This window comes from Uloborus diversus, chromosome 7 (genome assembly GCF_026930045.1).
Source record: "Uloborus diversus isolate 005 chromosome 7, Udiv.v.3.1, whole genome shotgun sequence".
Taxonomy (NCBI): Eukaryota; Metazoa; Arthropoda; class Arachnida; order Araneae; family Uloboridae; genus Uloborus; species Uloborus diversus.
Window position 1 is genome coordinate 43664930 of NC_072737.1, and position 26204 is coordinate 43691133.

General features: G+C 31.4%; 1 protein-coding gene across 1 annotated transcript; it reads right to left on the minus strand.

The window, feature by feature from the left end:
• Window positions 1–1476: 1476 nt before the first annotated feature.
• On the minus strand, window positions 1477–25436 carry LOC129225501 (eukaryotic translation initiation factor 1A, Y-chromosomal-like). The gene is made up of 6 exons (XM_054859929.1): window positions 25332–25436; window positions 18672–18755; window positions 16691–16794; window positions 14236–14368; window positions 9596–9690; window positions 1477–2050 (listed from the first exon to the last, which is right to left on the minus strand). The coding sequence occupies exons 1-6, from the start codon at window positions 25345–25347 to the stop codon at window positions 2045–2047; spliced, it is 438 nt and encodes a 145-aa protein (XP_054715904.1). The 5' UTR covers window positions 25348–25436; the 3' UTR covers window positions 1477–2044.
• Window positions 25437–26204: the final 768 nt, after the last annotated feature.

Consider the following 26204-nt stretch of genomic DNA (forward strand, 5'->3'; position numbering starts at 1 on the left):
AAAATATCGTTACTCTCATCCTTCAATCTCAATTATATTTAACACTTTAGCTAGATAGTACCGCGGACAACCTTTGGGGAAACTCTGGCTTATATAATCAATGTCTATATATTAGTGGAAACTTAAAAAATAATAAAGAGGGGGGGAACACTCGTTATAGATACCTTATTTTATTGTTTCTTACTTGCACATCCTCTTATATATAACAGCCGATGATCGAGTAACCTGCGTGTTTCAACAATGAAACTCGTGCCATGGCATAATTTGTTTTAATAACATGCAGGGAAAGGCTTTATTGTGACAAGGCTGAACTCAATCCGGTAACTCAACTGTTTCACTGGAAAATCAGTGGCGGATACAAGAAAGGGGGGTCATGACCCCCCTTTCCCCCCCCCCCAACAGTATTTGAATGTTTGCTCAAAAAATAAAAAACTTGATCGAAACCGTAAGAGGTGGACACACGGGGGATCATGGGGGTTATGACCCCCCTTCCCCCATCAAAGTCTGCGACAATACTTTGTAATTTGTTTCAAGATCCACTGCATTTGAGTAGTAAAAATTACTGCTTGAAAAAAAAAGAAAAGCCAGACCAAAACCATACTAAGAAACAGTAAATAGTTCTTGAATTCTTTGGGTATTAACTGTCACTTTTCTATCTATAGCATATGCATTTAAAATATGAAGACAGTAAAAATAGCTTTTCTTGAGACAGTTAGTCGGTGGCGTTGCGTTCAGGAGCATGCATAACGAAAAAATAACAAAGACGTGTCTGACGCCCGATCGCTCTCTGTTTGTTTACGAAACATATTTAACTACTTACTATAATTGGATGCAAGCCAAATAAAGAGCAAATTTTTATCAGTAAAATATATTTCATTTATTTCTTACTCCTTAGAATTAATAGTTGCACTTCCTTTTTCTAATTTTTTTTCCAAATGTTTGCTTACTTGATATTCAGTAATTAGTCCACTTTCATCAGACATAGATGAATGAAAAAGTGTTTGGTTCCTTTTGAAGAGTGAAAACACCCTCTCACACTCTACCTTGCTATATGGAATAGAAAGAAAAGCTGGGAGATTTTTTAAATATTTTCTAAATTTAATTTTATTCTGGCAACACGACTGTGAGGCACAAATGCATCAACAATACAAAAATGCGTTTCATCCGATCATCAAAGAAAAGTTTAAAATAGGGAATAAATGCAGAAATTATTCGCAGAATTCTTAAGGGTTGGCAGCTCTGTAACTCCCATAAAAGCAAAAAGATAACACATTTCACTCCAAAGGTACTGAAAACAAAAAAAGTTAAAGGGAAAAAATTATTTTTAGGAAAAGTTTTTTGCACAACAACATTGATTTGAAATTTTAAATAAGTTTCAACTAATCTGTATTGATTACGATAACAAAACAAAATAACTCAAAGAAACTAAATACGATAACAAAACAAAATAACTCAAAGAAACTACAGTGAGCCAACTTTTATTTCACATTAAATTACAATACTGACAGTAAACGAGTACAAACATAAAACTAACAACCATACAAATATGTACAATAACCTAAAATGCAGCACATATTTTCCATTCAGCTCTCACAATGGAATGATGTAAAAGTCTCATACAAATCTTCGTTTTTTATTTGTACATTTATTATGTCAATAAATAATTCTAGTTACCTGCTACTTATAGAGCTAATTTGAAAAATAAATAGCAGCATTAGGAGAACGTAATTGTAATTCATGTCATAAATATAAAAGATAACTTAGTATTTACAAATAGTCATTTTTACATTAAAAACTGTTCATAATTTAAAATTACACATTTTTTGAACATAAATATAATAATACTTTTCTTGATTTTTCAGGGGAAAAAATAATTACTGACAATAAATACTGTAGTCTCAATAGAAAAATTAATTCAAATTGTTTGGGATTTGAGATTGTTAAATTAACAGAAATATAAAAGCATTCTGAAGCACAGCTTAAAATGCTTTAAAATGGTTTAAAAACTCTCCTTTTGTGTAATTCAACTGTGTATATCCTCTTCTCATATCTAAAAAAAGAAAAACACAAAAACTTTAAATAATTCACAATTTATTATGACAATACGCACTTTTATTGTTTCTCTATCACACTATTTACTTGACTTATTACTTTAGCTGCTTTTGCACATCTTTTGACTTTTGCTTTGTTTTTTGCATTGCTTTCAATATGTATTTTACGATGGCGTCGGCAGGGGGGGACAGCTCGCCTCGGGTGTTACCCATCTAGGGGATGACACCCAAAGTAGAATTGCAAGTTTTTGAAAATTAGGAAGCAAAAATGCGTTTTTAAGACTATAAATTTTAAATTTTTCCACCCCACATCATGGAGTGAATACTATACCCAGGGTTATGTTCATCATTTCAAAACTTAAACCTAGTAGTGACGTCCTCTTATACAAAAAAACTGAAATTCATTATCTTTCCCTATGTTTAAGATACGTCTGAAATAATGAAGGAAATGGCATCGCTACAGGGGGGAGGAGAAGGAGGTCTGCCCTGGTGTCATCCGCCAGGGGGGTGGCATCTAAATTGGAATTGCAAGTCTTTGAAAAATACAAATACCTCAATTCAGAAAAGTACCCCAATATTTTATTATTTACTCTATCAAATGCAGCAGTTGCATTACCACACAGGGGGCTGGGGAGAGCTTGCGCTAGGACCCATTCTCTGGAGGATGGCTGGTGCCAAATTGGACTTAAGAGTTTATGAAAAATATAAATAATTCAGTTCTGAATTTCTTCTCCAACATTCTAAATTATATTTAATCTATCAAGCAGACTTCCAAAGTACATTTAAGAATTAATGAAAAATTGAGCAACGGCTTTAAAACTGTAAATAGAAATTCATAGATTAGTCATAATCTGTCAATTTTTTTTTTTTTTTTTTGTCGTGGTTTTTTAAAAAGTTGTTTTAATTAAGTTTCTAGAGCTTCTATTTCAAAAAATTGTCAGTCTTCTAAACTTTCTTAAGATGGCCTACAAATGTGATTTAAAGAGTTCAATTTCAAAAATTCCCAGGTTTCCCCCACCGAACCTCTTCAACCCCCGACATTCTAAAAACCTAAGATAGTTCAAAATGCCTTTCGAAGACTATAAATTGAAATTTTCCCAGGTATGAACCCTTGAACCTCCCCCCCCCCCCCCCCTCCCACATCAAAATTTGTCTAAAAATGCGTTATAAGAGCTATATTTCCAGGAACATTTTTAAAAACATTTCCAGGGCACTTCCTCCTAATCTCTTTGCCCCCTATCATTATCAAAGCTCATCTAAACTGCGTTTTCAATACTACAAACTTAAAAACTTTTCGGGGGAGAAACCCTCCTACTAGGGAGAGAATATTATACTCAATATTAGGTTCATATTGTCTTGACCAAAAAGCTGAAAATCCATTACCTTTCCCTGTGTTTGAGATACAGTTTCAAAAAATTAAGGCGCCAACCACACATTTTCTACACCTCCTTACTTTATTGACATCCTGACGGTTCAGAACATTTGCTTCTGGGGCAAGTAAAAAAAAGGGTTCATAGTTTTTATTTGTCCTTTGTACATTAGCCAACTTAAAATTTGTTTGCAACACAAATTTAGTTGTTTCTGAAAATTGTATGAATTTTATGTTTACATAGAACATTAAAAACTTTTGGTGTTTTTTTTTTTTTTTTTTTTTTTTTTTTTGCGTTTGTAGTGCGGAAGGGGGCGATACCACAAATTACCACCAAAAGTGTCACCCATACCCATGCTAGGTATGCCACTGATTAAGGGGTCATCAATTTCATACACCTCTTACTTTTTTGACCTCTTGATTCACACAAGCGTCTAGGGCAAGTTACATAAACAGCATGCATTGTTTTTGTTTTTTGCACATTGTCCCACTTAAAATTTCGTTATAACACAATTGTAGTTCTTTCTGAAAATTGAATGAACTTCATCTTTACACAGAAACTAATTATATATACATCAGGCTTGGAGTAATCGCCGATTACGTAATCGTAATCTGCGTAATCGATTACATTTTTGTGTAATTGTAATCATAATCATAATCTGTCAATGGGACACTCGTAATCTTGTAATCGTAATTTTAATCAAGTGTTTCTTGCATAATCGTAATTGTAATCTAAGTTTAGATAATCATAATTTTGTTCCGTAATCGTGTAATCCCGACTTGCTGAAAGTGAAAACTTTCTAGTTGCGTTTCTACAATGCTATGCATGCGATGGGATCTGGACTGAGGAAAAGATAAGACTTCAATAGAAACGTACAAAGGACTAGACAGCAGAGCCTTTAGGCCCTGCTGTTAAAAGGGCTCGTTGGCGAAGGGTCATAAACATGCCGCATCTTAGTGGGTTTTGTACTCTGTAGGTGTCATTGACAGGAACGCGTCCCCAAGTTGGATTGATCATCAATTTTCCTTTTCATCTGTGAATGATAGACAAACAAGCGGAGCTACCGCCTCGGAAAGAGAACAATATCAACAATGCTGTACGAACACATGTTTTCGTTTCGACAAAGTTCTAAAAAAACAGTTTTATGCCTTTGGTGTTTTTTTTTTTTCTTTTTTTACTTTCATTGGCGGAAGAGGAGTAATTTTGTCAAAAGAAGAGCGAATTTGGATTTGCACTTCAGTGCTCATTCACACGCACTATCTTAGCGGTTCTTTGATTTTTGTGATGACATCACTCTGGTAAGTGATTTTTCAAAATATTTTCACATCTAATTTAATCTTAAATTTATGCTTTATATTTCAATGCTGATACTTTTTAATAGGTATATAAGAGAAAAAAGTTTGCATTTAAAGATTTTAAAAACATTAGTTTTAACCTTTGTAAAAACACTTGTTTTTGAAACGGAGATATAAAAATATCATTATAAAATGCTTATGCATGTGGGGGAAAAAATAATGCCTGGAAATCATAGCAAAATTTATTATACTCATTTTTACTTTTTAAAGTGCTTTCCAATTATATTGCTTTAAGAGTGTTCAAGCCCCATCTTGAGGACCTCCTGACCAAAAATTTGCAATACTTTAATACGACAGTAAAAAGCTGTTATCAGCACTAACTTCTAGAATGAGTCACTATGAAGAAACGGAAGCATTTCAAGTGGCTTCATTTTTAGACCCAAGGCTCAAATGCAACTGGTACGATTCAAGAACAAAAAATAAAATAAAAGAAATTATCAAGGAAGAAATAATGTCAACAAAGACTGTCATAACATTTGCACTGAATTAGAAGATAAGGACACAAAAGATGTGTCACCAAAACAGCCTGCAAAAAAAGGGAAATTGTTCGCATTTTTAGAAAAATCAGCCAGCACTTACAAAAATAATAATTCCTTAATACAGGAGAAAATCGAAAGCGAAATAAATGCGTATGAAACTAGCGCACCAAATGAGCATAATATTGATCCCCTAGAATACTGGGGATCCAATATTCATGTATACCCATTACTGAGCAAAATTGCTCCCAAGTACTTGTCAATTTGTGCATCATCTGCACCTGTTGAGCGGTTATTCAGTATTGCCTGAAAGTTTTATACCTCACAGAGAATGAGGATGAAACATGATACATTTAAAGCATTGGTATTATTAAAATGCAATAAAAAATTGTCTTGATTGCAGTATTTATTTTGAACATTTATTTTCCTATCATTTATTTATACTATTTGAATATATTTTAATACTATGCATGTTTTGCAAAATTAAATACAAAAGGTTTTTTTTTTTTTTTCAAAAAATAGGTTGAATTAAATAATATTATAGCAAATTGTAGAGAATAGAATGTAGAAATATAGTACATAAATTTTAGAAACTGTATTGGTTGCATGAAAAATAATAATGAAAATTTAAATCATGTACAAAATGCATTATAATGTGGCAAGTCATTTGGATATAGGACACCTAATTACCTGTGCAGGATATATGGTCAAAATAGTTATGTAGCATTTAAAAGCACAATCAAAAATCATAATTTTTTAACTATGATATTGTTGCCGCAAAATAATAATGAGAATAATATAGTATATGTGTGCATGTCATTTCCTCTCACGAGTCTGTAATCGTAATCAAATCGTAATCGGACCATCGTAATTGTAATCGATTACATTTTTGACGTAATCTAATCGTTGCTGTAATCGTAATTACGTTTTGGCAGAGTATTATAATCGTAATCATAATTGTAATCTCCTATTTTTCAAGCTGGTAATCATAATCGTAATCGATTACATTTTCTCGTAATCAACTCCAAGCCTGATATACATATATATATACACATATATATTTGCGTTTGTAGGGGGGGTGACAACCACAAATTACCGCCCCAGATGCCCCCCATGCTAGGTACGCCACTGATATATATATATATATATATACAGTGAAACCTCCGAATAGCGGACAGTCAAGGGACTAGAAGTTTTGTCCGTTATTGGGAGGTGTCCGCTATTAGGAGGAACTACTTAATTTACCTTTTTCAAAATGGGCTGTTGTTCCCTTTGTAGAACACAATCGAAACAATTGCGAAAGGTTTACTACATTTTACGTCAAGTGTAATTAATCTGTTTTTTTTTTAAATAAAGGTATACTGACAGCACACGCTTGTCTTAAAAAGCATTTAATCAATTAAAATAATCAGTTAAAACAGTTTGACATCTCTTTTTTGCCTTACCAACGGCGGCGATTCGGCGGAGCAACCCCCCTCCCCCCACACTTTTTTATGGTTAATTTATTTATTTTATCTCGAGTATCACTATTGCATGATTGACAGTTGGCAATATGACCTTGAATATGGGCAAATCTTTTTCATGTCTAAAAATTAAACAATCCAACGAAACCACGGCGTCATAAAGCCGACTACTACCGGCGCCGGTCTGCTCAATTGCATCGTATGAGAGCCCCAGTTAGAAAAAGCGCCCAGTTTCCTCTTTTTTATCTTAACTTTTGAATAGTTACCCTTTTAATTCCAAGAAACAGTGATAAGTAAATGATGGGGGGTGGGGGGGGGGAATATCAATTGTGGAGGATGAAAATCTCTGTAAGGCAAGCAGTTACTAAGATATTCTGTGAAAAGAAAAAAAAACGGAAGTGCTACAAGGGAAATTTTTTGTGAAATAACTGTCCGTTATTCAGAGTGAATAACATGGAATGGCCTATATTGAGGTCCTGGGACTTGCAAAAATGTCCGTTAATTAGAGGTGTCCGTTATTCGGGAGTGTCCGTTAAGGGAGGTTTCACTGTGTGTGTGTATATATATATATATATATATATATATATATATATATATATATATATATATATATATATATATACTGCCATGTGCAGGTAAAAGGCAGTATCTGCAGAAAGGAGTTTTTGAGATATTTAAAGAAATGTGTGGTGGATTCAATACTAACAATAGGAAAATGTTGAAATTAAATGTTTTCTTCGCGCCTTTTTTCAGCGGAAACCAAATAAGCGAGCTTGTACAATAAAGACAATGTACAACAGATGACAAAAATGAAAAAAAATGAAAAATGCAAAATTTGCAGTTGCTCTTTACCTGCACTGCAAATACTCAGACTTTTCTAGGTTTTCAAGCCAATTTTTTCCTAACTTTTGCAGACAAATTTAACACTTTTTTCATATGGATACACTTGTAATAAATTGAACTTTAAAAAAATCTTTTAGTTGTTTTAAAACACAAGTTTTAATAACTGATTTTGAAGAAAAGTCATTAATGGGATATTTTCAAGTTTCACATTCTGCTACACACAAAAACTTACAAAAAGAATTTTTTACAATTTTAATAAGGTTTAAATAATAACTTTTATTTGATTATGTCCAAAAATTAAAACATTATATGTGAGATAATTAAAAAATCTTCAAAATTTTAAAACAGGGGAGAAATGCATGAAAAATCTGGTTGCTGGAAATATTGCCTTAAAAGCGGGGCAGTTTGCAAGCCTAAATTTACACTATCAACAATCCGCATGTATAAAAATTTGGTGAAAGACATTTCAGTGATCAAAACTTAAATCCTTTTTGTAAAAGAAAACATTAATTCGATACATGATGATATTATTCAACTTACTAGAAAAAATATGCATAAGTAGAGGAATTTGGAAATACGAGGTTTTAAGTTGGAAGGCCAGCTTCTATATAAGACAAATATTTTGCCAAATAACTATCCAAAAACAAAATAATACCAACTTGAAAAAGCTGGACATTTTCCCTATTTTGGTTCAATACCTTTTAAATAAACAAACTAGCTGGGTCGCCCGGATTTGCACTGTCTACCTCGAAAATAAAAGTTATGTCAACTGACACGTGTTCAACAATCAGGCTTGAATTAAAAAAAATCAGTAAAATTTTGCAGCAGACTGCAGAAAAATATCCAAAAAGGAAACATTATAAATCCCGATTGCAGGGGAAGCCTCAAAACAAAAACCAGAATCTTATTTGTTCATATTCGAGACAAAAAATGGCAACAGGTCTTTCGTCTCTATGATTTTCTTCACGCTATAAACTTTAATAAAAGTATTGTAGCGGAAAGTTGAGATGAAGCACCGAATAATTTGAATGGAGGAAAGTCTTCGAAAAATAGGTATTTTATGTCAAAATCTAAGTGTCATACTTAAAAGTTTTGAACTGATATCTCTGCTAATTATAATCAGAGGATTATGTTAAATAGCCAAACATAAAGACAGGAAGATTACCAATCCAACCATACCTGGTTCGATGGTCAATTCACTGTCGTTCGGGAGAAGTAACTTGAGCAAACATACATAGGTACATACGCTCAGTTTTTAATTATATAAGATAAACACACAATAAGGCATTCTGACATATTTTTAACCTGTCTGCCTTTTTAAGTGAAACACGACACGAAAATGAGAAGAATGCCAGATTCATATTTTCAATGTAGTTCATCACACAAAACTTAGCACTCATTCATCAAATAATGATTGCAACAATGATAATAATTTAGAACAAAGGCAATAGCTGGTAGAAATTGTAATCGCAAAGACAACTAACGAAACAGGAAAATTTGAAATCATAGAAACAAATTTTTTTCATTCAAGAAGAAATCAAATTTTTGATTATAAACATACTAATTACATCAATCACAGAACTTTTCGACCTTAAGATCTACTTATTGTTCAATAGAAATGAGTTAGTTCTGTTCGGAGCAATGTCTGCCCAAATTCACACTAACTATCTGGATATGAGTGACAGGCAGGAAGGGCATATGAGCTGGCGCTGTTTCCTCCAACCATCTTTTCATCTAAAAATGAATCCTTTCATAATGAAATAGCAGCAGGTGGTAGAAATCACAAAAGTAATTACCAAAAACCTGCTTAAATGCTAGTTGATATCTTTATTTTAATGTCACACCAATGGCAAAAAAGAAAAAATTGTTTTTCACAAATTCCAGATTTCTCACAAACTTTCCCAGGCTTCAGAGAATTCTCAAGACTATTAATGGTTTCCAGGTTGACCAGTCATCCTGTTTAATTGCTAAGCATAACCATAGCTAATGTCACATGAACATTTTAAAAAGAAAACTTCAAAATGTAGTAATAGTTACATTTTCAATATCTTCGTCTCCACTAACTTCATCGAACTCAATAATGTTATCATCTTCTTCTTCTTCACCAAAGTTAACAGTATCATTGATTTTAGCTGGAAAAGAATAGCAAAGAATACATAAATATAGAAAAAAACTCAATTGAAACATAAAATGCAAAGCATTTTCAAATACATACAGTAATTCCAAAAAAAAAGTCTTTAAAACTATTATTTACATTTAAGTAGAACTTAATTAGCAGGTTATAAAATATGATCTGAAAAAACCAAACCTGCACATAAAATGCACAAATAATAATAACAGTGATAATAAAACAAATAGGTAAAATGCTCTCAACGTTTTTGGAAGTGCACCAACACCTAAAGTCAAATTCATCTCAAAGTAGTTTAGAATACTGTAGGCCCTGCTTAAATGAATGTTATTCCATCCCATTATATGTTACTCTTATCGAATTATTTGACTATACAAGAAAAAATTTTCCCCCTTACAGGACAAGAGTGATACCCCCATTGTATTAATAATACTCATCTGAAAATGTAATAAAAAATCAGTAGCTATTTAAAAGAAGTAATGCATGCTAGCAGTGCAAAGTTTTTAAAACCATGCTAAACAAACAAAATATAATCAACAAATATATTTGCTGTAAGTACTCATTAATAGTGGTGTTCCCATAGGGTTATACTCCATATACTCCCAAATATTTTTTAGACACATAGCGTATACCCTCAAGCTTCAAAATTTTTACATATTATGGCATGTTATGTGTATGATCGCATACACATATTGTGCGTAATGGATTAGTGGGAGTATACCCTCAGAAAAGTTGATGTGAACATCACTGCTTATAAATATTATTTTAAAAAGTGTGCAACCTACAACTTGAATTACAAAATCTTTGTTTTGGCATTACTTTTCACTTTTTTACTTTACTTGCTCAAAAGTTGGACCTTTCCAAAAGTAGAAACACTTTTGCATTACTTTTTCCAAACTATAATCCTCACCTCAGTTCTCAAAATTTCATTGAACAACAACTTACGTTTGCTGAACTTCACATAGGGGAGAAGCCACTACTTTGTTGCAGATGAGACTTAATCACAATCTGTCTTAACCAAAATTTTTGTAAAAGCTGGCCAGATCACGCGGGAAATTATTTGATTAAGCAGGGTTCTTTATCATGCATATGTGGGGAGATTTCCATACCCATAAAATTTTATTTTGATAATCAGGGTGTTAGCTTGTCTATTACTTTATTAACTGGGGGGCTAAAAATTTTCTTTTTGGAAAGGTTAAAATAGCAATAAGATCGAGTAGATTCAAATCGACTTTTTCGAATAACTTTAGCTACTCTTAGTGAACAGGTTGCTTTTCCATCTCAATTTCTTCAGAAATGAAACATTTTTAGATTAAAGTGTTGCAGATTTATTAAGAAAACAATTTGCTTCATGATGTGGTAATTCATGAAAAATAATATTCAAGCAAAAATGTAACCAGGGGTCTGTTCAGGATTTTTCACAGGGTCCGTTTTTTGTGAAAAATCAAATAATTTTGTGAAAAATGAATTAATTTTGTGAAAAATCAAAAAATTTCGCAAAAAAAATGTTTTTTTGTTTTTTGTTAAAACGAAATTTTAGAATTTAGAGATGGCACGAACTGCATCAATTAAACTTTTTTCTCTTCTATGACAAGAAAATCATTCTGGTTTTTTTTCTGATATTTGGCGGGGGGGGGGGGGGCATCGCTCTTTCAAGTATCAATATTTATCTACCATTCTGCATTATGTTAAATTATACTAGATATATTTCTGTACAGTATTTAAAATAATTGTAACAAAAATATAAATAAATAAAACAAAATTCAGAATAGGGTTCAGCATTCAACTTTTTGACCCAAGACACTCTTAAAAAGCACAGAATTTCGTTTAAAACTTATAAATTCCGTGATCTTAACAAAAATAAAAAGATATTTCAATTGTTTACCTTTTAACAAAGCGTAATAATCATCAAAAATTCGAAAAATCGGATTCCCATAGCGGATGCAAAGAGATCGCAATTCTCAAAGTGTATCAAAAGTATAAAAACGGCTTGTAAAAGAAATATTTTTGATAAAATTATTTTAAAATTGCATTTTAGAGTCCTATGATAACATATCATTAATATCTGGACACAGTTGACCCAAAAAATAATAATAATAATAATAATAAAATAAACCATCTATTCAGCATTTTAATTTTTGACTCATAACAGAAAATGGAATTTTGCTTTAAAAACTTGAAATGAGAGTTCTAACAGAAATAAAAAGACTTTTCATTTATTTGAATCCTAATAAAGCGAAGTTAGCTTGAAAGAAGAACAAAATATGATTCTCATATCGGATGTTAAAAGATTGCATTTTTCAAAATGTAGACATCTAAAGAAAAAAAAACGGTAATTAAAAGAGTTTATTTAAAGTTAATCATCCTTGTTAGCATCAAAAAATAAAAACCCATATAATTTTCTCCCAAAATAACTGTTAAACATCGCACCCGTGAAAATGCAAATATTGACAAGCCAACAAAATGATGAGAATATTTTCTAATCAAGTCATTATAAAGGTTCAACGCGAGACACTAAGTGGTGATAGTTTTGAAGTTGGTAACCCTATCTGAAGCGATCATATTTTTTCCTCACCCTTACTATCCCTTTGCAGTTCTAAGTTCATTTCGCAGATATATATTATTATTGTTTATTAAATCATGAGCAGAGAAAGGTGCTTGCTAATGCCTTTTCAAAAAAGTTTACAACAACACCGCTGCTAATTAGCTGTGATAAAACAAACAACCATTATATTTATTTGGCAGTTGCAATTATTTATCTCTTGCAGGAGCATCCCAAGAGTGCCGATTTTTTCTTTTTTTTTTTTTTTTTTTTTTTCAAAATTAGCCGATTTTGTATAAGCTGATCCCTCCAATTTGACTTAAAAAAAGGTTCCAAAAATTATCGGTTAATACACAGAAATATGCATTATTTTGCTTTCAGATTTGCTCTTTCAATAAACAATTTGTGACAGATCCGATCTTGTTTATCAGAATTTTGTGAAGGGTCCGCTTTGTTTGATCGGGATTTTGTGAAGGGTCCGTTTTGTTTGATCGGGATTTTGTGAAAGGTCCGTTTTGTTTGATCGGGATTTTGTGAAAGGTCCGTTTTGGTTGATCGGATTTTTGTGAAGGGTCCGTTAACGGACCCAAATATCCTCTGGCCAGACCCCTGGTAACTCTAAGTGGTCTCTTCCTTAGGTGTGAAAAAGACACTACAAATAATTCAAATAATCTTTACTTTCTTTGTAAAAAATTTAAAAAGATGTATGGTGCAAAAACACTACTCTGATCCATCATGTTCAATATAAATGTCATCTTAAACTATTTTTTTGAAACATTACAGTCAAACTCAGTTAATAGGAAAATCCGAAAATTCATGAATTTGTTCATATTAGCCGTTATTCCTAACAATCGTAAATAAGTTAAAATGGAGAAGAAAAAAATTATATGTTGTACAATGTATTGTTAGCTATATATCATAATACATTGCAATTCATTTATGACATCAAACTCTTCACAAACTGAAAGTTCTTTCGACTTTTTCTGTTTGCCATGATTGGTTTTAAATGGATTACCAGAAAAAGCAACATTTTACTTATAAGAAACATAGCATTGGCAGGATAGTTTTCTTCCATAAACCAGAAAATTTAAGCTGATTTACAACATGAAATAATGTGCCTCACAGATGTTTTAGGAGACTAAATGGAAAGGCCTTAGATATTGTGATGGTCATTTTTGTAGAGCAGACCTGTTTTAGCAATACCAGAAGAACTCATTTGGAGAAGAGAGATAATGGATGGATGGGTGGTAACACCCAAAGGAATTGGAGTTCATTGTAACAGGATTTCACTGTACTTCCTTTTAAGTTGTACAAGGAAGAAAAATCTTTTTAATAATATTATTGCTCAACTTTCTAATAAAGTAAGAGAAATTTAAAATAAGTTATGGACACTTCAAAAGAAATTTAATTAGCTATATTTTAAAAAATTGCAAACCTTGTTGAACAAAAAAAAAGTAAAACATTATTCTCAACTTCAAAACATATACGTATTAATCTCTAAATGCCCTACAGCATATAATGCTTGATCAATCTTCATATAAAAAAAACTTAACACAATTTTTAACTAATTAAATAATTTGAAACTTTCAGATTGTGTTCTACAGCTGAATATCTTTACCCTATCAATTAATTTTGGCTTCAAGCTATTTGCCGCTCTTTTATATCGTAAAAGTACAAAATAAAGCACTAAAAGTTTATTTTACTGATCTTGATTTTAGATTGTTGCAGCAGATTTAGCTAAAAGCATATATAACTCATCAACAGTGACGAAGCAAAAATATTATGGGTTGATGTCTTAAGCTCAATTATTACTGTTTTCGCTTGAATCAAGAATCAGTATTTTTTCTAAATTTTTGTAACCATAACAGCAAAACATACAGTAGTTTTATGTTCAAATATTCAAGTAACATGTGAATGATTTTTCAATAGATACCAGCATATGAGAGAGAAATGAAAATACTGCTTTTATATATACAGAAACAACCATGCCCCAAAAACTGAACTTACCATGTTCAGGTAGTTCACCGTATGTTTTGAGATTTCTGGCTTCATCAGGATTATATTTAAGTATGACATCAGCTTTTGCATCTTGATAATCTCTTAATCCAACAAGAATAATGTCACCTTGGTTAATCCAAACCTATGACATTTACATGAGAGTTTCAATTAATATTTTGTATACTTATTACAGATTGTGCAAAGATTTTTTTTCAGAAATAAAAAATAAACGAAAACCTGCCCTAATCGCTGGACCACCTGAGACATTTTACAACAAAAACTCAGACATATGTTTCCAATACTAAAACTTTTGATTTAATACTTTTAATTAATATAATTTTCTTGAAACTTACGAAGTGCAAAATGTTACAACTGAATAAGGAATTTTAATTTTGATAAGATTTGGAAATAACAAGGGGAAAAAAATACACAACAACTGAATGCAAAATTTAGGCTCTTAATTTGCATCCTCCTTTGATTGCAATTTGCAAAGATTCAGGTTAAAACCATTTATTAAATTATGCATTCATGAATTCTATAATAATTTGAGAATTATATCAATAAGCAGCTAATGAACAATATAAGTAGTTTGCTTAAAATTTTTATCATTCCAAATTTCAAGAAAATAAAGTTTTATTTAATTTATAATACATAATGATTCTTTTTTAAATGAATCCTAACGTAGATGTAAAGAGACAGTATATTTTAAAGGAAGAAAAATATGAAAAATGGTACCAAAAAAAAAGGAGCGAAATATGCTATATTAATAAAAAATGCAACAATACATAATACAGTGGCCGTTGCTTATCTGAATCACATTTGTCCTAAACAGTTTTCATTCCGTAAAGCGGCCGATTCAATAAAGCGGCTAATTCAATAAAGCTGGATTTTATTCTGTTTTTGACAATTTGATTCATTAAAGCAGTTGATTTTCAATTAACTACTGATTCAATTAACTGGCATCCACTGTAGTTAGAATGACTGATATGATAGTCAAAGTTTTAACAACAACAAAAATAATGAAGTGAATCATTGAATTTGAGCAAATGACATTTCACTGACTTTTCCTGATTTTTCCACAACATTACAAGTTCTAGATTTTGATGCCATTCTGATCAAAAGGGAAAAAATCATGTTTTTTACAATGAGAATAATAATAAAAATAATAATAATAATAATAGGGGTGTTAAAAAATTTATACTGGATTTTTTTAAGATATCTTAAAATTATCAACTAATTATATTTAATCTCCATTAATAAACCATAAATTAACTAAACTTGAAATTGATATTATTAAAACTTTTTAAAAGCAATACTTCAAGTATAACTTCATTGAAAAACTTTCACAATGCATATTACTAAAACAAATTTAATGTAAATGTAGAATTAAATTCAATGAAATTTGGTTGAAATTTTCAAAGGAAAGTGGCAAAATGACAAGGGAACAAGTACTGTAGCACTACTACTACTAAAGAAGATAAAACATAATGGTAAAAATAAATGAAAAACACAAAATTATTTAAGTCCAACTGACAAAGTTAGATCGCAAACAAAAATGCAAATTTTACTGACCAAAATGCTATTACATTTCAGTCTCCTGTCCAGATTTTCATAAAGGGAAGGGTTTTCAAGCTTCTAAATCTTTACCTGAGGGGGGGGGGAGTTCAATCCCTCACAAACATTCGTTTCGCGTAAAATTGATGATCCCAGTATGGCATTTCTATGCCACAAAGGACTGCTGTCCCCTCCCTCCTACACCTCAAGAATAATTTCGACTGCACAAGTTACCGCAAGTATTCCTTCATTTTACAGCTGCTTTTCATCAAACCTTGTTTGTCTCTTTAAAAAAACCTTTTTTTTTTTTTTAAATTAAATCTGTTTGCTAGGTGGTACATTGCAATTAGTATTCAAAACTGTCCACCGATTCTTTAATAATGCAGGATGTGTATCAGGTTTTATTTTCTGAAACGATGCTTAATAAACTAAACAAGAAAGAACTTATTGCATTAGATGCAAATTACACTACCCAATACAATCACTAATGCATCTTCATAGCTGCAACAGATGCCAAATCCATCATAACCTCCTTTAAGCCATATTGACGCAGTTAAGGCTTTGTATTGACAAATCATAGAGCTTTTTTTCTTCCATAGTTTTTCCAAGTTATTATTCCAGTTGGTGAAACACTTAACAGTTGTAAATTCCAGAAAAATTTCAGAGATATTTTTTTTTAATAAAAAAGTATTGGACACAAACTTTCACATTAAAATTAATAAAACTTAAACATATATTTTCTTCATTTGGATTATTATTTTTGCCCTAATGGGAAGGGTTTAACCCCTAAGACCCTCTCCTTGAACACGGCCCCGATTTCAAAACTTACAAAAAATTCAAATTGTGTGTAAAGGAATAAAAACAAAATTATACAAAGGTTAGTGTGTTATAAGTGTTAATTCAGAATTACCTTTTTCCTGAGTTTTCCTCTGATGTGACACAGCCTTTTTATACCATCAAAGCAAATCGCTTCTAACCTTCCATTGCCAAGCATTTTTACCACTTGTGCATATTCTGTAATAAAATATGAAGTGTTTTATTTGATAAGCAAATCTCACATTAAAAAAAAAGTAAATTTAATAAAATCACATAATGATAACACATATTTCTAAACAATTGCAGTGATTGTTTTTGCCTTGCTTTTGTCAGTGTCTTTTCATTTATTCTTGCATCTTTTGCATTGAAAAAAAGGTCCCTTGTAACTGAAATATCAGTGTTGGCAATTTTTTTTCCCAATTTGAGCAATCATATTATTGCTTAATTTACTTTTACTTTTTAATGCAATGATATATGACAACAATTTTAATATTCTTACATAAAAGTGAAAATCAAATTATTTAATGATCTGAAGTTTTTCAGCATCAGTAATTATTCTACAACTGGCCAGTTTTTATTTTAGTTATTTATTTATTTTTTCTTTTGATAAAGTTACTAAGATGAAATTCTTTCAAGAAATACAAAAGCTTAGAAAATATAAAAGGAGCACATGTAACAGAATACGAAAGTATAAATAGTAGGCATGAGATTATAGAAAAGGGAAAAAAAGAAGAAATTTATTCAATCGAAAAACATAATCAACTGGAGTCCAAACATGTGACAGAAAAATCATACATGGAGCAAACCACATATTTGGACTCCAGTTGATGATGTTCTTTGAATTAAGTTTTTTGTTCAACCAGGGATGTCCTAGGAACTGTTTTTATGGATGACACTTTTATTTACTTATTTTTTATTCATTGGATTGGTTTCGTTTTAATTTTATTTTTATCGACTGGCACGGAAATGGAACTGATGGATACGGATTTAAATTTGTTCCCGGACACATAGGTAAGATTTTGGTTTTTGCTGGCAGTACGGTGGAGGGACATTATTGATAACCTTGGCTTCTAATGTCCGAGACAAAACCCCAGTACTTAGTTTTAGGTCTTAGTTCCAGAAATCTGCATTCATTTTTCACATATGGTGCGTTTTGCCCAATGTAATCCTGAATGTTGGAATCCTATTTTTAGTTTTAGTATAAAACTTTTGGTCTTTCAACCATAGGATGAAGTTTCCACTGATGAAGAGTACTGGCTTCATCTCTGTCATTTATCTATGTTTTAACCTTGTCTGTTTTTTGTTCTATTGATACAGTTGGCTCACCTTTTAACGACGCTCTATTTAACAACGGCTTTTCACGGTCCCAGATGGTCCACTAGTGTTAAAAGCATTCTATTAAAAGATGATTTTTTTGTGGTCCCTTGAAAGTCGATAAACAGAGAGCCAACTGTGTATAAATATATATACATGTGTGTGTATGAAAAAAAATTGGACAAATAAAAATTTCAAAAAAAAAAGAGGAAATTGAGGAAAAGCAGAAAATTGTGAATATGAGGAATAATCTTATGCCTGATACAGGTTTTAAAAAATATTACAAAAACTAAAACTGAATAATACCCAGGAATTTTTGGCGGCATGAGGAAATTAACAAGGAAATCCAACACTTGGTTTCAGTCTATATGGTTTATTATTGTAATTCATGCCTTTCATAAAAGCATTTTTTTTTTACTGATACTTTTTTTACTCAAGATCAGATGAGTCTTTCAGATTCAGTTTTTCCACATAATAATTCCTTAAATATGATACAAATACAGTAAGGGACATTTTGGTAAAAAAATTTATGGATTGTGGAAAATTTTAATCTCAGGAAATTTTTAGCACCACCATTTGGTAACAAACATTTGGACATATTTATGTGGAAAGCATGCTAAAGAACAACATTACTAAATGATCTAAACATCATGCGGAATAAGCAAGTTTAAAACTTTTTAAAAATTTCTTTTACTTAATGTTATTTTTTAAATACATATCACAGCGTTAGAAAACCTTTAATAATAAAAAAAAATACATACCTTGTCCATCTTCTTTAAACACCAGTTCTCTCTTTTCGGCTTCATTTTCATTCTTACCTCTTCTCCTATTTTTACCTCCCTTTCCTATAAAGGTGAAATAATTTTTAAAAACTTGTAGTAACCTTACAAGTGATAACACTTCAATTCAGCAGGGTTTTTTTTTTTTTTTTTTTTTTAATGAAAGACAATAACATTTTTGACTCAATGTTACTTTTTGTTAAAAAGATATTTTTGAACACTTTTTCTGGTTAAAAAAAACAAGTTAGATCAAAGATATAGTTGTATTAGAGATGGTTTAATAAAAAAAATGATCAGGGTTTTTTTTTTTTTTTTTTAAGTCTTCGATGGCCAATTAAAGGGCGTAGAAAAGACATATTTTTAAAATTGAACATGATAAATTAATAACATAACTCAGAAAATCAGGATTAAAAATTATGTATTACTTAGAAATGTCCATTTCTTTATAAAAGAAAATTTAACTGTTGAGAAACAGTTTTTAAAGGACAATATAACTACATCTGGATTATTAGAAAATGTGTAAAAGTATACATTCAAGGGTACATTTATACATAACTGCAAAGTTGCCTGTCAAGGTATGACGGGTGAAAATTGGTTCTACTCTTCTACATTTGAACGAAGCAATTGCCTGTTTGGTGATATTTTGATATTTGAAATCTTAACCCTAACTGCCATGGATTAACCCTAAACTATGGTAGATAGCATTAATTTTTGACCACTTTTTTGATTCTTCACCCCCCTAAAATGAGTGTTATACCAGTAAATCAGTTAAGTAACCCGATCGAGAACAGCCTCTTCACAATAAAGCCTTTCCCTGCATGTTAAACATTACCAGAACATATTATCAAATTTTCATGCCGTGGCACGAGTTTCATTGTTGAAGCATGCGGGTTTCTCGATCATTGGATATTATTTATATGAGGATACATTTACTGACAGGCAAAACCTTTAGGCTGCATAAATTGGCAATATAAGTTCAAGATCAGGCAAAACTGAGTTCAGTTTCTCAAGTTTAGAATCGGAATGTTGAATATTCAGAAATATTAATTTTTTTGTTATTATTAAATTGGTACAGATTATAGAAGATGATAAAATTGCTCATTAAAGCAGAATATAGCCTATATTTTTTGTTCAAAAAATGCTCAAATTAAATTGAAATAATGACCAGAAGCACTTCTGACCAACATGTCAAGTGTGGGATATATCCAATTAAAAAAGCACTTCAGCTTTGCAAATATATATATATTAAAAAAAAGGGGAGAAGAAAGCTTCAATGAGAAGAGGAAAAAAATATGCAATGCCTATTAAATAACTGCAAATTTATAAACGTAGTATGTTGACACAATTCGAAACTATTTGAGAAGTGTTCTTAGATAATTTGTCTATTTGACAGAAAAATAATTTCAAGCTTTATTAGTGTATCAAAATAAAATTTTAAAAATAATAATAATAGTCAACACTCTATAGCAGAGGTTCCCAAACTTCAAACCTCCGCAGCTCTCCTCCGGAAAAATTATGAACTTCGTGGACCAACCCTGCGCAAAAAAATGATTCGACACAGATAAATCTATTTTCTTCTAATATATTTTTATGCTTTTTTTTTCCTTTAAATTTATTTATTCATTGTTCTGTATATTTTTCAGAGATCTTGTCCGGTTTTCATTTCTTACATTATTATATTGACCTTGAGTTATCGAAGTAAAATTCTATTTCAAATTCAATTAGGAATAAAAATGTTGTCACTAAGTATCTACAACAAGTTTACTAATAAAAATGAACTTTTGAAGTTAGTGCACCGTTAGCCTAGTTTAAACGTGTTAATTTTTCATATGAGTTGTATTTTTATGGGGTCATTCCGTGTCAAATGAACACACTTTTTGCAAAAATTTGACCTCACCATCTCAGATTTTAAGGAAATTTGGCACATAGGTAGCATCCATGTAGACTAAGAAAAATACCAAATTTCATTAAATTATATCAATGCATTTAGAAAATATGGCAATCCAAAGTTACCAAAAATCGACCAAAAAAGCATCACCTTCCTTGCCTTCTTGAAATATAAATTACTCCTCTCCCAGTTGCACTAGAGATATGAAATAAGTGTCATTTTGTAGCAATTGTTATGCTCTTTCTTGTGATATACAACAATGCATATGTTGTAATTGAAAAAAAATTTGAAAATTTCAAATTTAAAAAAAAACGAATTTTCAAAAATTCTGAAAAAATTCCAAAAGATACAATAGCTTATTGTTAAATGTTAAAAAAAGTTCAAAATGGGAGGACAATGGGCTGATGGTTAAAAAAATTTAAAACTAAAGTGGTTTTATCAAAATTTCAACTATAGTAAAAGTCAACTTACTTTGCTATAGAAAATACAACTTTCGGACAGTGAGATGAAAAAAGTTGAAATTTATTCCATGTGATATAGAATGTCCATATACTTTGCATAGTTAAAATCATTATTGAAATAATTTAAAATAAAAGTCATTTTTTTTATGAAGACGTGGGAAAGGAATTAACAAATCACTGGCACTTCAGTCTAAAGAAGTTCATTATGTGTTATTGGATAGGGCTTCATTGCTTTGTGAAATATCATGTTCAGGAAGAACATACATTCTTCCAGTAGGAGTCACAGGACTTACTACACATAGGACATCAGTTACATGTACCCACAGTACATCTGGTTTACTTGGATAACTAAATGATGGGGATGGCCCATGTGGATGAAGGCATGTAACTTTAACCTCGTCATCTTCTTCATTTTTCTGCATTGTAATGTAACCAGGGTTGGCAAGTTTCTGCCGAGGCGGTTAAAACCACTGGTAGAAATCGGCATGGCAAAAACCACTTTCTGCCACTTGCGGCAGAAACTGGCAAAAACTCACAAAATAAAAAATTAATTCTTGGTATACAACTGAAAATGCATGGAAAAAATAATTAATTGTTAACCAAAGTACTGTAATTTTATTACAAAATTATCACAATTCAAAATCAAATGTTACATTGTTTGGACCCTGCAATTGCCTCTTAGAAAAGGTGGTTTCAGAAATCTAAACAGGTTCTCAAAATGAGAAATTTTATAATATTCTTAAAACAGGAGAGCTAGCAGACAATGCATCAAGGAGCAAGCAATGTTCGTGAAACTTTCATCTATTGTATAATTGGCCCACCATGTAGTAACTGGGGTTGTGGTAAAAATTTGACTGGAAAAATAAGTTTTGAGAAATGGGGCCAATTTGTTTTGCAAAGCTGTGACATTAGCTACAAAATTTAGGCAAGTAAAATTCTGGCATTTTCTTCTTGAAGCACATGACATGATAATTTAAATCACAAACAATTTAGAGGAAGCGTATAAGTAAGCAAATTACAATCAGTAATGCTTGTTTAATTCTGTATGTCACTCCTCTTCTCTAAGCACCCCTGTATGATTTTTTATCGTTTGTTCAATTAATCCAAATACTACAAGCCTCTGCAATTGGAAAGTTCCCTTTCTGAACTAAATCAAGGGCATTAGCATGGGATTTTATTTTTTTAAATGATGGAATGATGTTTAATTTTTTAGTTTACTTAAACAAATATCATTTTCTAATTACTTGAGTTATTAAAGACATTTTTAAGTTTTTGCCAGTTTCTGCCGTTTTTTACCGGTTATAACCAGTTTCTGGCACGGCAAAACTAGTTTCTGCCGGCAGAAAGCCAACCCTGAATGTAACTGTTACAATCTGATAATTTCAGTTTATCTTGGGATCTTGAGACATACTTCAGAAGAGGTTGTATCATATGAAAATATGTTCACCGACAATTTAGTTTGACTTGATGCAACAGGAATGAATGCATGAAGTTGCTGTGTACCTTTTATTGTTACTGCTTCTTTAAAACGTTCTTTTAGGAATGTTTCTGATAAAATGTAGTCTTCTTGTGTACTAAACGTAAAATTTATTCCACAAATATTTTTATCTGCCCATTCATACAGTTTGAGAGTAGTCAAGATTTGATTCTCATATGGTAGCTGTAAGCTGGCTCTGGCAGCCAGACTTTTCACTGTACAACCAATGCCATCACAAGGCCCTTTACTGTGAGCAGTGGCGAAAAAGTGCGATTCTGCTTCAATTTTAAATCTTGTTTATGATGGCACAAGTTAGAAAAATTCTTTTTTTTTTGTATTAGGCAGCTGACCCATTGGAAAAGTAAAAGATCTTTTTTGGAGTATTTCCAAATTTTTTTGTTAAAGAATTGATAAATTGTTTTTGAAAAGTATGCACACCAATATAATATGTTCAAGGCAATCTGAAATAACAACATAATTCAGATGCTTCATTTCATTTCCCTTTTTGTAGTATACTGCAAAAGGATGAACTGTGGCATAATTACTAGCCCAATGATAACTTTGAGCTTCATCCTGAACTACCATATTGTAATTTTCTGAAAAATCTAATGTGACAGCATACTCAGATTCACTTAAGTTTTCTTTTATTTGGTTCATGAATGCTGTCTGCTGTTTAGCTATGAAATCATGTTTTACTAGAGCTGACAGCTTATCAGAAAGAAGGTCAATGAATTCGGATGATGTTTTCTGCAAAAATTAATTAATTTAATTAATTTGATTTTTTTAGGTCTAAACTAATAGTATATTAGTGTATTCACATGAATATTAACTAAACATACACTAATATACTATTTGCTTAGACCTCAAAAATAAATCAAATTTAATTAAATTTATTAAATTTTTAAATAATCAATTTTGATTCTTCATCAATCCAAATGATTTATTCATTGTTAGTGAATGATGAATTAAATAATGTTTTCCATTTTGGGTTATTTAATTTTCTTAATTTTTATGCAAACATTCATAACAAAATTTAAGTCATTTATATCAGAATTTTGATAAAACCACTTTAGTTTTAAATTTTTTTTACCATCAACCCATTGTCCTCCCATTTTGAAACTTTTTGTAACATTTAACAAAAAGCTACTGTATCTTTTGGAATTTTTTCAGAATTTTTGAAGATGCGTTTTTTTAAAAATTGAAATTTAAAATTTAAATTTGAAATTTTCAAAAAAAATTTCAATTACAACATATGCATTGTTGTATATCACAAGAAAGAGCATAACAATTGCTACAAAATGACACTTATTTCATATCTCTAGTGCAACTGGGAGAGGAGTAATTTATATTTCAAGAAGGCAAGGAAGGTGATGCTTTTTTGGTCGATTTTTGGTAACTTTGGATTGCCATATTTTCTAAATGCGTTGATATAATTTAATGAAATTTGGTATTTTTCTTAGTCTACATGGATGCTACCTATGTGCCAAATTTCATTAAAATCTGAGATGGTGAGGTCAGATGGGTGTGTTGATTTGACATGGAATGACCCTATGGAGTATTAGGGTTTTAATTATTAACCATGGTTTGGGCAAACCTACCCTGGCAGCGTCCTAATGCTGCGATTAGGAATGTGCTTCCTTTTTGAATTAAAATATCATTACTTGTCTTTCAATCTTAATTATATTTAACATTTTAGCTGGATAGCACCACGGACCCCCTGGTATGGACTTGCGGAATCCCGGGGGTCCCCGGACCACAATTTGGAAAACTGGGCTCAATAGAACGACCTCTATTACTGCGACCCTTCCGTTATAGCGACCGATGCATGAAGTCCCATTTTCCATTCCATAGATGCAATGGTACTTTACCGTCCATTAGAGCGTCCGAACTGAGCCGTTTGCTCCAGTATAACGTCCAAAATTAAATTTCGAATTATGTATTATCCTCAGGACCAACTATTCGAAAACTAATATTTGAACATTTTATGTTTCTGAAGGTAAAATATTTCCATTGAAAAGAATTATTTGTTGGTGTAGGGTCAAATAAGTGATGAAAACCGCACGCAAGAGGTAGACATTATAAATTATATTTTTTTGAAAAAGTCTAAAAAGCAGCAAGCTTCTACAATTGCAGCATATAATTATTAAAAAGAGAAAGAAACTGACAAAAAAATTGTTTATTCATTTTGTTAGTTTCTGCATTCTTTTTTAAAATGAAGCATAACTGAGAAATTATTCGTGAATTTTAAAAAATGGCTATAAATAACTTGTAATACGTTATAACCACCTTTCGTTATAGCGACCGATTTTGTTTGGACGACAGGGGGTCGTTATCACAAGCGTCTACTGGAAAGAAAAAAAAACAGAACTCTTTTGCCCAAGACAATGTAAAGAGGGGTAAGCTTTTCTAGGTCAGATATGCCTACAAAGGACTATTTCAACTGAGTTCAATGGCCAACTCTAAACAGTGACATCCAGAAACATTAAACTGCAATTCTAATAGAATGGAGGCGAATTTTTCAGGTTCTCTTTTGGATACAATTACAGGAAGAAAATTTTAAATGTACATAAAACAAATAAAAATCCAGTTCAAAAGGAAAATAATGAAAATTATGTTTTGAAATAGAACAAAAAATAGTCTGAAGTATACGAAAGTATTTTTAATATATACATAATATTAGACATTTAATAAAGACTTCAAACGCCAGAAACCTAGCAACGGATGTCAAACCATATTGCTCCACATTCTCATTACATATAAGTACGATTTCATAAGTATGCAACAAAAAAAAGACCAGAGATTGGCGAAGTTTTTACCTTTATTCTTCGGCATTATTCTTAATCAGTAAATTTAGCGCAATTCAGTTAAAATATGGGATGAGAAATTGTTTAAGCCTGCCTTGCCAACAGACAACAAACACGATGAACGTAGGTAAATAAATATCGATTAAACGATTGAAAAAAGGTTTTATCGATTAAGATTCATCTCATCAAAGAAATGCGCAACCAAATTAAATGAACACTAAACTAAATGGATAATTAAAAAAAAAAGAAAATAATGATAATATATTGAAAGTTTATATTTCAAGAAACCAGAGTGGAAAGAAATTAAGATGGATTTTCAAGTATCATGGAGGATGAAGAAAAATTAGTGATTTAGCTGCCATCTACTGGTGATAGTAAAAAACTATTTGAAGACTACTTGTTTTAGAAGTTTTAAAATGAAACTTCGTTGACTAACTATTTTTATTTCATCCAGGGCCGCACGCCGCAGGGAGCCAAGGCGTGCCCCTTGTCAGTCATGTCACCGAACCCCTCCCGCCCCCAAAGAAAGAAAAAAAGAAAAGGGGAAAAGAAAAGGGGAAAAATAAGAAAAAGGGGGGGGGGGACCGGAAAGAAAAAAAATCACAACTGCTTACAAGAAAACAATTAACTTTATTTCAAGTGCCACAACAGTAAATATCAAAAGAGTAAATTTTACTTAATCTTTACGATTTCTCTTATTCGGAGAGTTCCTCCTCTCCCTTTTTTTTTTCTTTCTTTCTTTCCTTTTTTTTCTTTATTTTTTTCTTTCCTTCTTTTCTTTCTGTCTTTTTTTTTTGCGTCAGTGTCCCCGGCCGGGTCCCCTCAAGGCCCGGGCCCCTAGTTTCCGCCTAAGCTGACATGACCTTTCGGGCCTGACTGATGATT